The sequence below is a fragment of the Conger conger genome, chromosome 5, assembly GCF_963514075.1.
Source record: "Conger conger chromosome 5, fConCon1.1, whole genome shotgun sequence".
Lineage (NCBI taxonomy): Eukaryota > Metazoa > Chordata > Actinopteri > Anguilliformes > Congridae > Conger > Conger conger.
The window spans coordinates 5,791,309-5,803,808 of NC_083764.1; the positions used below are offsets into that span (position 1 = coordinate 5,791,309).

Genomic DNA, 12,500 nt, shown 5'->3' on the forward strand with positions numbered 1-12,500 from the left:
CATGGCGTATCACAGACCGGTGTGATTACCCTGCCTGCTCTGATCGGACAGCATCGCCCCGTAACACGAGCTGCTGCCACAGACACAGCCGGCTGGAGCAGGAGGCTCGTTAGGGAGGGGGGAGCGGGGGGAGGAGGTGTGTCTGACACAGCTCTGTCCGTCTGTACAGGAGCGGGGGCTCGTTAGGGAGGGGGGAGCGGGGGGAGGAGAGGAGGAGGTGTGTCTGACACGGCTCTGTCCGTCTGTACAGGAGCGGGAGGCTCGTTAGGGAGGGGGGAGCGGGGGGAGGAGAGGAGGAGGTGTGTCTGACACGGCTCTGTCCGTCTGTACAGGAGCGGGAGGCTCGTTAGGGAGGGGGGAGCGGGGGGAGCGGGGGGAGGAGAGGAGGAGGTGTGTCTGACACGGCTCTGTCCGTCTGTACAGGAGCGGGAGGCTCGTTAGGGAGGAGGAGGGGGGAGCGGGGGGAGCGGGGGGAGGAGAGGAGGAGGTGTGTCTGACACGGCTCTGTCCGTCTGTACAGGAGCAGGAGGCTCGTTAGGAAGAGGAGGGGGGGAGGAGGAGGAGGAGAGGAGGAGGAGAGAGGGGGAGGAGGAGGAGAGGAGGAGGAGAGAGGGGGGGAGGAGGAGGAGAGAGGGGGGGAGGAGAGGAGGAGGAGGAGAGGAGGAGGAGGGGGGGAGGAGGAGAGAGGAGGAGGAGAGGAGGAGGAGAGGGGGGGGGAGGAGGTGTGTCTGACGCAGCTCTGTCCGTCCGTGTGTGTGTACAGGAGCAGGAGCTGATGAAGATCGTGGGCATTAAGTACGAGGTGGGTCTGCCCACGCTGTGCTGTCTGAAGCTCGCCTTCCTGGACCCCGACACCGGCAAGCTGACCGGAGGATCCTTCTCCATGAAGTGAGTCACACTGCCAACACAGCGCCTGACTGGCTGCCTCACACTCCCTCCACAGCGCCTGATTGGCTGCCTCGCACTCCCTCGTCAGCACCTGATTGGCTGCCTTGCACTCCCTACTCAGCGCCTGATTGGCTGCCTCACACTCCCTCCACAGCGCCTGATTGGCTGCCTTGCACTCCCTACTCAGCGCCTGATTGGCTGCCTCACACTCCCTCGTCAGCACCTGATTAGCTGCTGCGCACACTCTCTCCAGAGCACCTGATTGGCTGCTGGTTTTCATTGGGCTGCATCATAATAAATGAATGTTGTTTATGTAACGCTTATCCAGCGCTACATGAATTTATATCCAGCATTATTTATATCCAGAACCCAAGGTGTCTTGACAAAGTTAAAAGGGTAAAAACAGCAGGTACAGTACATACAGGCAGCAAGCAGATACATAGGACAGTACAGAAGGAGTACAGAATTAACTCTAAACATAAACAACGTACTAAAAACAAGCAAATAGTGGAGTTACGGGTAATGTTTATTTAAGCGGTGGGTTCTGAGTCGGGATATAAAGATTGTGATTGTATTGTGTTTATCCATTTGAACTCCTGCACGATTTGTGCTCACAGACAAGTACAAACGCGCTGGTGTGCTGTGCAGGAGGGACAGTTCGATTAAGGTGTCTTTACCCCCCCTGCTCTCCCAGGTACCACGACATGCCCGACGTCATCGACTTCCTGGTCTTGAGGCAGCAGTTCGACGACGCGCGTGACCGCCAGTGGAGAATCGGTGAGTCGCCGTTCCGTCGCGTCCAGAATTACACTCTTCAGAGGAAAACCGGCGGTAAAATCCAGCTGTGACCAGCTTGAAATACCAGCTACCAGCTGTTTCAAAGCATAGCTTGTGCTGTTTTGTCAGCAGGGAAGACTGAGGGGACTGGACTTGACATGTAGTAAATATTTGTATCATTTAGAAATGAGAGGTGATAGTTCTATCTAACCCCCCCGGGAACCTACCCACTGTACAAAAGGCCAATGCTTACAGTATCATACACATTACATGCATATTACATATAACAAGTGCCAGAGGATAGAAGCTTGTTCTTTTAAATAACAGCTCTGTCTTTGTGACACTAATCAAATTCCCTTCTCATTTGCGATAGTAGAAGTCTGCATAGCTCTCAGAACAGGGCTGGGTAATTGTATAGTTGAGCTTTTTTTTTTCATGCTCTGACACAAGTTCTATTAAGTCAGCGCTATGTCTCCCTAGACCAAAATGGCTTAATCTAGTGGAAAATGACAGTATTATCACTTCATCATCTCAGCAGTTGAAGTTCCTCTTTGTGTTCGAGCTAAGTGGGACGTGATGAGCAGGAAAGGGCTGTGTATGTGTGTGTATCTCGGTGCAGCGTTGAGTCTTTTCTGAAACCGAGCCCTGACCCGGCAGTGCCGGGCTGAAAGTGCTCGTGTGTGTTTACGGTGTGTGTGTGTGTGTGTGCGCTAAATGTGCTGAACACACCAGACGAGTGATCCCAGTGCATAATTATCCGCCTGTAGCGTAGTGGTTAAGGTACATGAATGGGACACCCAAGGTCGGAGGTTCGATCCCCGGTGTAGCCACAATAAGATCCGCACAGCCGTTGGGCCCTTGAGCAAGGCCCTTAACCCTGCATTGCTCCAGGGGAGGATTGTCTCCTGCTTAGTCTAATCAACTGTACGTCACTTTGGATAAGAGCGTCTGCCAAATGCCAATAATGTAATGTAATGTAATGATATTTCACCAATATTTCACTTTCTTCTATGATAGGAAATATGAACAGTCTTATTCGTCATGTATGTTTATTATTCATATCAACCATGTAAGACGTGAGGTCACAAGTATGTGACTTTATTTCGCAGCCTGCTAATTGCCTAGTGTATACCGGGTGAGGACACATGTGTCATTATCATGTTGCTCATTTGATTTCAGTGGCACTGTGAAACAAAGTCAGTAAGCAGCACGTGTAAGTACTGTGTAAATAGGTTTTTACAGCCTTTATAGTACAGTATTTACCTCTGAAATCAAAATAGTTGCCTAATAAGTACCTAGTATTTACTGGGTATTTAACTGGCTGTAAAATAAAGTGCTACCAAGTGTTCTTAACTGAACGTTAATGCCGATGTAACAATCACTACCGGTAATTGAAAGCAATGGAGTTGTAGAACACTGACTTACTCTGGCATTTAAAAAATGGGGGGGGGGAAGCTACTCTTTTAAAGGGTTAATGTATGTATGGTTCTTGACTTAATCCCTCTTAGCTGAGCAGAGAGCCTGCCCTCCTTGCATTTATATATTTTTCATATTATTTCACGTTATTGGGATAGGACTCTAGGGGTTAGTGATGGAGGAGGGATTGGGGTACAGGAAGCCCTGTGTCTGCAAGGGCGGGGGGAGTTCGTAGGTTGCGTAACCCCCCCACGGACTGAGCCGTCCGGTCGGTGTCTTTGAGTCATACCACTTTCTGGAAGGAAGCCCGGTCCTTTTACTGTAAGGCAGTGGTTCTCAAAGCGGGTTCCCCGGAGAAGGGGGGTGGACAGATGAAACAGCAGGGGGCGGGGAGGGGGGGTATGGTGAGGGTTGAAAAAAAAAGTCCATTTGAAACCAAAAAACAAAATGTCTTCGAAGTAGAATCAGAGAGGGGGGGGGGGGGGGGGCGTTTTAAAACATTACCAAAGGGGCGACTGACCAAAAATGTTGGGGAAACAGTGCCGTAGGGAGTCGTTTTGACCGCTAACGGACCGCGTTTCTCTCTGCAGGCGACCGGTTTCGGTCGGTCATCGACGACGCCTGGTGGTTTGGTACCATAGAGAGCCAGGAGCCGTTCCAGACTCAGTACCCCGACAGCCTGTTCCAGTGCTACAACGTCTGGTGCGTTTAAAAACATAAAAACACACACACACACGTTCCCCACCTTTATCCGCTTCCACACCCTCTCTGCTTCCGCATCGAATCTGGGTCACACTCCCAGTAAGGGCGACCAGATCATACATATTCAGTCTTCCCAATATATTACAGATAATTGGAGCTCTTTAACATGTAAGATCACAGATAATGTGATTAGAACAAGATCTTAACTGATGATCACGACTGGCAACTGAAAGCAATATAATTTGAGTTCTTGATCACCGACTTGGAATTTGAAAGTAAACACACTTCAGATTCTGTATAATAATATTACTCTACTTATTAAAAGTTTTTATATATATATATATATATATATATGTAAAAACTAGGTTGAATGATATTGCAACTTTGCAGACTGCCAATGGCTTTGACTTGGACTTGCACAAGATTTGTACACATTTTGGCGACAGCCAGACTAACGTCGCGCTGAAAAGGCCTACCTGCCAGGGTAGTGCGTGGTTTGTGTGCGCGCTGTCAGTGGAGGCTAGCTTTTTTAAAGGCAAGATGTGACTGAATTGAAAGATTGGGCCGGTGTCTCCGCGGGTACAGTCGGGTGTGTGAGGAAGTGTGTGTAGTTGCTTGCGCAGGTAGTGTTTCGTGCGGAGTGTGTGTGACAGCAGCTGTCGAGTTTCGCCAGATTACGTCAGGTTGCGTCATGTTGCTCTTTCTCTCCCCCTCTCCCTCTTCCTCCCTCCCTCTCTCTCTCTCTCTCTCAGCTGGGATAACGGAGACACAGAGAAGATGAGCCCCTGGGACATGGAAGTTATTCCTAGTGACGGTGAGTCTCGCTCTCCATGTTTTTTCTCTCCGTCTTTCCCTCTCCCACTCTCGCTCCCACTCTTTCTATCCCTCTTTCTCCTTCCCTCTGTCTCCCACTCTTTCTCTGTCTCCCTCTCTCTTACTTTCTACCTCTGCCCTCCCTCTCTCCCCCTCTCCCTCTCTTCCCCTCCATGGTACGTGGTGTCATCATCAGTGACTCAGTGATGTCACGAGCAGCGCTGCAGTCCGCGGTCATGTTGGGAATACAGGAAGTGACGTTTTAGTGTTTCTGATAAGACGATCATTTCATTTCTTTTATTAATAGCGGCAAGCATGCGGGGTCTCCATGGTGACAGAATGCAGAGCATTAATCCTTGTCATCTCCCATTTATCACTTGTGTATACAGTATATTTATGTATTATTTTTGTTGTATTATTTGTTGATTTGTTTATTTTGTGCGTAGAACTGAGGGGTACATCACAAAGCAGGATTACTGAGTTAGCTGGATAAATTCATCCAGCTAACCCAGGATTACTGAGTTAGCTGGATAAATTCATCCAGCTAACCCAGGATTACTTGAGTTAGCTGGGTAAATTCATCGGAAACCCTTCCAAACACGGACTGAAGTAAAAAGAGCTTTTCTGGGTGTCCTGCAGACCTGCTTCGTGATACACCCCCCCTGCTCACCTAAGCCAGGGCAGGAAGTGTGAGTTTTTGTCGCCCGTGCTGGGCGGCGTGGACTTTGGAGCGAGCCTTAAGGGGGAGGACTCGAGCTGACTCAGACTAGTGTTTGCTGGAAACGGGGCAGCTGTAAGATCCAGGTGTTGTGTCGAGCGAGTGCACCCCACCTCTCTGTGCTGACTGGAGCCTGTCCCACTCATAGTTCTTGCATAATGAGACCGCCACTGTCAGAGTGTCTGCAGGGAAATTTCACATTTGCCTGTCTGTCCAAATGTACCTTGTTTTCTTGGTTTGTTTTTTTGGTTATCATTTGCTTTTGGTGGTTGCAGCAGTAGTTCCCAACACGAACCTATTCTTTGCTCCTATTAATTAATTCATAAACGGAACAATGTGTGCTTTATTGCTTCATTATACAATATAATGAATTCACAACTCGGCTAGTCTCGCACATACTGGGAGTTAATTGTTATCTGCAAAATTGTTACAGTGGTTGTCATCTGTGTTTGTGCTTTTTTTGTCGTTTTTGTCAGACAATAATACAGTTGTGACTAAAAATGAAAAACAGAACAGACACTGTTCGCATATTTTTCTAAAAAAAAAAAAAACTCCCCACCAAGAACGCTCTGTTCTGGATAACTCGTGCTCCAAGAGTTGGCTCCAAATTTACTGTAGTGCTTTAATATTAAGAGTGGGCTTGACATAATTAACGTGTGCATTCACCGTATAAATGAACCTCTGTGGCTGACTGCTATTGGCTAAAAAGAAATACGACCTGTCATGTGCTCTCAAAGACCATAATATTACATTACATTACAGTTATTTAGCTGACGATTTTATCCAAAGGGACTCACAGTTGATTAGACTAAGCAGGGGACAATCCCCCCTGGAGCAATGCGGGGATAAGGGCCTTGGTCAAGGGCCCAACCTCATGGTCTGATACCATCCATACGCGGCCATTGAGCAGTCAGCATCTGCCTTCTCAGATCAGTGCAAACTGCTTTTGACATAGTTAATGAATGAACGCCTCCTGAACGTGTCAGACAGTGGACCGGACAAGCTTATTATACAGGAGGGCTTTGTTTCCGTTTCATTACGCCACTCGTTTGGAAACGCACTCCCTTCAGAAAGTGGCCGAGTTTCACTGGACCGTGATAATGCACAAGCTATCGGGGCAGTGGGTCTAACTGCCATCCTGTAATTACTGCCACCTAGTGGTAGAAATAGCTAATTTATCCGAATGGCTTAAAAGGTTTGGTTATCCAAATTTGGGCGAATGGAGAAGTGAGCCTTCACTGGCTGTATACTGTAATTTCCACACGTCTCTATAGAGAATCAGATTACCTTTCACATGTTTGTGTTTTTCCTTCAAAAGTTTTTGATTGAATAAAAGTATATATAATAATATGGCTGAAATGAAGTTGGTCACACCAAGAAATGGTCAAACCATTTGCATGAACTCAAATTATGTTTTATTCTCTGGTGTTCCAGAATGTATTAGTAAACATCCCAAAATATGAATTGTCAGGGCTAAAACGTGAAACACTGGTGTACGCATTTGTGATCCACAGACTAAAACGACAGTGTTCGTGACTAAAGGCTTGCAATAGTGAAGCAGGCATACTTTGATGATAAATATTTTAGACACTATTCCGGGAGCTCGTGAGCGGACCAGGGTGCCATGTACAAGGGGAACACTCAAAGGATTAGTGGCACAGAATTCCTGTTTCTATGACAACCGGAATATTTAGAACTCGGGGACTATTAGAAACCGTCTCAACCAAACTGAGTGAGCGCATACCTAAGTGCCGTCAGTGCTGGTGTCATGTTTGGTTCGAAGCGTTCGGTTTGAAACGCGGGAAAGTACAGCTGGGCTGAGCTCTGCATCAAGTCCCTGTTTCATATCTGGAGGCAGAATATAAGAAAGTTAACCCTAAACCCTAACCCGATGAAAGCCGTGCGTGGTAGAAACCGGATCACTTTATGTCATTAGATATGCCGTTACAATAACGGCTTTTCAACAATACTCCTCAGGCAAGTGTGCCCGAAGCGTCCAGCAAGTCGAACTTGTATTCTTTTTCGGCGACTCCTCCTGCGACTACCAACTACAAAACTCCCTCCCTTCAAGAGCACCTTGTTGTGCATGAGCTACCTGGAGCTTCTTTTTCAGCGCTCTACCTTCGCATTTTCTCTTTAGAAGAACGCTACTGTAGCCTGTAGGATTATGTTGCTGTGTTGTGAGTAAAATAGGATTGCCCTGAGTATGGCGTGAACTTTTTAATCTGTGCCGATCGGCTGTGTTTTAGGAACGAAAAAGAAAGAATCGGGTGGTGTAACGGCTCGGAAGAGCGGCTCATTAAAGCGGCGCTGGTGTGTGAGAATCAGGAGAGCTGTCGCGGCCTGTCTTCGTGTTCGCTGTCAGAAAACGCGCGCGGTAGCTAACTGCTCCTAGTGCCCTCGCTACGAGTAAACACAGGGAGCGTTTCCTAACAAAGCGGCTGAATTCTGTAAGCATTTTTAAATTTATTTTTAGAAACGCTTTTATCATTTTTAATTCAGAATCATAATTCAGAATCATAATCACCCCCCACCGACTCAGCCTGCCCCCTCCGATCACGGTGCAGTAATATACATTGTGTTCATCATCAGAATGGCTATAGGGTAGTACTTGGGGGGGAGAGGGGTAAATGCAGTGTCGGCATTTTCCTGCTTTTGCATGTAAATGCCTGTAATATAATATTAGCTCAGCGGGCGTTTAGGGGAAGTGTGTGTGTGTGTGTGTGTGTGTGTGTGTGTGTGTGTGTGTGTGTGTGTGTGTGTGTGTGTGTGTGTGTGTGTGTGTGTGTGTGTGTGTGTGTGTGTGTGTGTGTGTGTGTGTGTGTGGCGAGTCCGGGGAGGGCGATGTGAGACTGACGATGCTCTCGTTTCCCTGGGAGTTCTCCATCCCATCCCTCCGTAGGTATCGGGCGTAATAAAGACGTGATTACAGGGTGGGTGCTGCCGCGGAACTTACCGGAACAGCGGGGGGTTTCGCTGTCCTTCATGTATCCACCCCCCCTCTCTCTCGCCCATCTATCACTCTTTCTTCTCTCTATTCCCTCTCCTCTCTTTCTCTCTCTCTTGTCATCTCCCTCCTCTGTCGTTCATCCCTCATCCCCCTCTCCCTCCCTCATCATCTGTCATCGCTCTCTCGCTTTCTTTCTATCTCTTAATCTATCTCTCTCCCTCTCTTTTCCCTCTCTCCTCCCTCATCTCTCTCTCTCTCTCTCTCTCACTCGCCTTCTCTCCCTCTCGTCCCCCTCTCTCTTCCCTCTCTCTCTCCCTCCCTCATCATCTGTCATTGCTCTCTCTCTCTCTCTCTTGCTCTCGCTCTCTCTCTCTCTCTCTCTCTCTCGTCCCCCTCTCTCTTCCCTCTCTCTCTCCCTCCCTCCCTCGTCATCTGTCATTGCTCTCCCCCCCCCCCCCCCCCCCCCCTCTCTCTCTCTCTCTCATATACATGCGAGACGCATTCAGATCGAGTGTGCACTTTGTCCGGATGCACCAGGATGCACACTACACAGCAGTCAGTCGATCCGTCTCAGACACAGATCAATATCTCATATGATGAAAGGTGTGCTGGGTCAGACTGCGGTGGGGGAGGGTGTCTGGAGTTAGAGCACAATTTGGAGAACAGCAACGAATTGTGAATTCTCGTGTTGTGGGAGTGGTTACACCACTAAAGCTCTTTCTCCGACTGTAATTTCAAGCATGTAAGGATAGTCGAGACTTTAAGGTCATGCCACCCGTATGAACTGTGGTCTCTGTCCAGGTCTTTGTGTCCGTTCGGACCTACGGGGGTTCTGTTGTGCGGATTGTTTATTTTATTCGCCAAACCCTCTCGTAGTTAAGCTTACTTTAATCTCGTCCATCTTTAGAACATCGTCATGGTTACCAAACAAGCTTTTGTCAGCTTTTTGTAGAGGTTAAAACACTGCATAAAACCGTGAAAACAAGCATCATGTACACTAACCGTTTGTATTAAAGCATATTTTTAAACAACTATTTAAACAATATTGTTCCCATTAGAAGTTTGTGCTTTTTCAGTGGTTTAATAATTATGCCTAATAGAGGTAATTGCATGGTTTGTGCAGAGTAATGCTTTCTAGCTAATGCCCCGTTGTAAAGAAAATGTTGCAGGAAGGGAATTGAGGCAACGTGTGCCTAATTAAAGTAGGGTACGCCTAATATCCTCATCGTGCACACAATCACCATAAATCTTACAACCGGGGCTCGACGCGAACGTTTTTCTTTCCAAGGAGCGCAATATGCTGCTCTAACGCTGAAAACCTAGGAGCACACTAATGCATCCCAATGAGTAGGATGTGCTCCTTCTGTAAAAAAATAAAATAAAATAAAAACCCAGTTTGCACACGTTCATTTTCAGGAGCAAAATGTTCCTACAATGGAAGCATTCAGTGGTTGACACAGTGTGGCTGATACGAAAACACTTCATTAACGGTGCATTAATTAAATTATGAAAATAATCGTGCAGTAGTAAAGGCAAAATGGATCCCACTGTGAAGACTGATTAGTCTTGAACAGTGCGATCCAGTGTCTAATGAAATGGACCAGGCCTCGTTCTTTTACATTACGTCTCGCCATTTAGCCGTTTAGCCATTTAGCCATGCAGCCATTTAGCGAACGCTCTTATCCACGGACTTGCACTGCTCCCTTTCTTTACTTACGATCAGTTTATACCGCTGGCTTTTGACTGAGGCAATTACATTACACTTCCTCGTTCTGTGGTACAGTGTGATTGCCACACCTTGGAAACACCCATAAGCTCAGAGCTACAAGACCAGTTCAGTCCCCCAAACCATTACGATGGCCCCGCAGAATAGCTATTCTGCTCTAGATATTCTATTTGTGTATCAGTGTAATAACACTCTGCCATTATAATGCCATTTAGCAAGCTTTAACGTTAGCGGCGGATTAGCCAATATTGCATTAGCGGCCTATATTATCATAATTCTATAGAGTTAACTCTCCATTTATATTGCAATAAATAGAAGAAGACCATTGTAGACAATTGCTAGTTTGTTCAAAATAGAGCAATAACAATGATGGATATGTAAAATGAACTTTAGACGTTTCGGGAAAATGAGCAAATGTCACTAAATTGTTATCATTAACAGCAATCACAATCTTGTTAATTGTTTACAATGATCATAAACCGTAAAAGATTAAGACCCCTAATATGTTTTTAGGCGGTGTTCGTAATGGCTCTCGAGTTGTATCGTGCATCATAATTGTTTTCCGAATCTGTGGGATGCTTGTCATCGTTTGATGGCAGTGATTTTACTCTGTAGAGACCGAAAGACGATGCTCCGTTAAACGAAGACTGTGTTGTTGTGTTCACCAGCGTGGCGTAATTAGGAATGTCAATCTGCTCTTTGTCCGGGACATCCGCTGTCCAGAAGTGATTAAACAAAGATGAACAAATGTGTCCGAATGAAGATTTGGAGAAGAATTAATATCACTTCCACAGTTTGGTGTTTAAAATGATTAGGTGGATAAAAACACTCATTCCACATGCTCACCGCCTTTTGTGAAGCCTTCTGTGTGATTGTGATTGTCGGTGGAGCAGAGTTCCTGGTAGTTTATTGGTTTTTGAGTTGTCTGTAGAGGGAAACCGTTAGCCTCTCTTGGGGTGGGGTGGGGGTGGGGGGGTCAGATGGTGGGGTCTGTTCGTGTGTTTGTGAGTTGGGGGCGTTAATTAACATTTGGGAGTGTGAGCTGTGATGCCCCGCCCTCTCTCCCCACCTATATCATCACCCCTGCTCCATGCCCACGCCCCCGCCCACTCCTATCTTTCCCCAAACCCTGCCTCTGTCCTTGTCTCTGTCCCTGACCCTTTCACCTGCCCCGTCCCTTTACCCTGTCCCCACGCCTTTATGCTGTCTCCACCCCTTGTCCTATCTTATCCAGTCTCTGCCTCTCTACCCCTTTCCTTACCCCCCACCCTTCTCTGCCCCGCCCCATTACCCTATCCCTGCCCCTTATTTTGCCCTTGTCCTGTCTCTAGCCCCACCCCCTTTTCCTCTGCCTGTTGTTGCTGTTGTTGCTCCTCAGTACCTGATGTTGTTGCTACACTGTTTAGCTGTCCTCTTTAACCCAGGAACCCTAGCCCCCCATAGTGTCCTGTCTCAGGTTCTGTCCTGTTTAACCCAGAACCCCTAGCCCCCTCAGTGTCTCCCTGTCCCAGGTTCTGTCCTGTTTAACCCAGAACCCCTAGCCCCCACAGTGTCCTGTCCCAGGTTCTGTCCTGTTTAATCCAGAGCCCCTAGCCCCCCAGTATTCTTTTGTCCCTAGTTCTGTCCTCTTTAACCCAGAAACCCCTAGCCCCCCTCAGTGTGCCCCTGTCCCAGGTCTGGGACCCTAGCCTCCCTCAGTGTGCCCCTGTCCCAGGTCTGGGACCCTAGCCCCCCTCAGTGTGCCCCTGTCCCAGGTCTGGGACCCTAGCCCCCCTCAGTGTGCTCCTGTCCCAGGTCTGGGACCCTAGCCCCCCCTCAGTGTGCCCCTGTCCCAGGTCTGGGACCCTAGCCCCCCACAGTGTGCCCCTGTCCCAGGTCTGGGACCCTAGCCCCCCTCAGTGTGCTCCTGTCCCAGGTCTGGGACCCTAGCCCCCCCACAGTGTGCTCCTGTCCCAGGTCTGGGACCCTAGCCCCCCCTCAGTGTGCCCCTGTCCCAGGTCTGGGACCCTAGCCCCCCACAGTGTGCCCCTGTCCCAGGTCTGGGACCCTAGCCCCCCTCAGTGTGCTCCTGTCCCAGGTCTGGGACCCTAGCCCCCCCTCAGTGTGCCCCTGTCCCAGGTCTGGGACCCTAGCCCCCCACAGTGTGCCCCTGTCCCAGGTCTGGGACCCTCGCCCCCCACAGTGTGCCCCTGTCCCAGGTCTGGGACCCTCGCCCCCCTCAGTGTGCTCCTGTCCCAGGTCTGGGACCCTAGCCCCCCCACAGTGTGCCCCTGTCCCAGGTCTGGGACCCTAGCCCCCCTCAGTGTGCCCCTGTCCCAGGTGTGGGACCCTCGCAGTAAAACCGGGCGTTTCCCTGACCATCCAGGCCGAGCTGACCCGCTGTCTGTCCCGCCCCCAGCGCTGTTTCCGGACGAGCTGGGCCAGAGCGTGCCCCTGTCCCGGGAGGAGCACCGCCGCCTCCTCTTCCAGCCCCTGGAGGGGGAGTGGGGCTCCCGCACGCGCAACGCCGA

At 49.0% G+C, this 12,500-nt stretch overlaps 1 protein-coding gene across 1 annotated transcript in view; it reads left to right on the top strand.

Moving 5' to 3' along the window:
• Positions 1-12,500, top strand: part of phip (pleckstrin homology domain interacting protein) — a 67,368-nt gene that overhangs the window by 45,748 nt on the left and 9,120 nt on the right. Inside the window, exons 26-30 of the mRNA XM_061241581.1 lie at positions 764-888; positions 1,583-1,665; positions 3,672-3,783; positions 4,536-4,597; positions 12,356-12,500. The exon at positions 12,356-12,500 is cut by the window's right edge and continues 44 nt beyond it. Coding sequence (XP_061097565.1) covers positions 764-888; positions 1,583-1,665; positions 3,672-3,783; positions 4,536-4,597; positions 12,356-12,500 — 527 coding nt within the window. The remainder of the gene's footprint in view (positions 1-763; positions 889-1,582; positions 1,666-3,671; positions 3,784-4,535; positions 4,598-12,355) is intronic.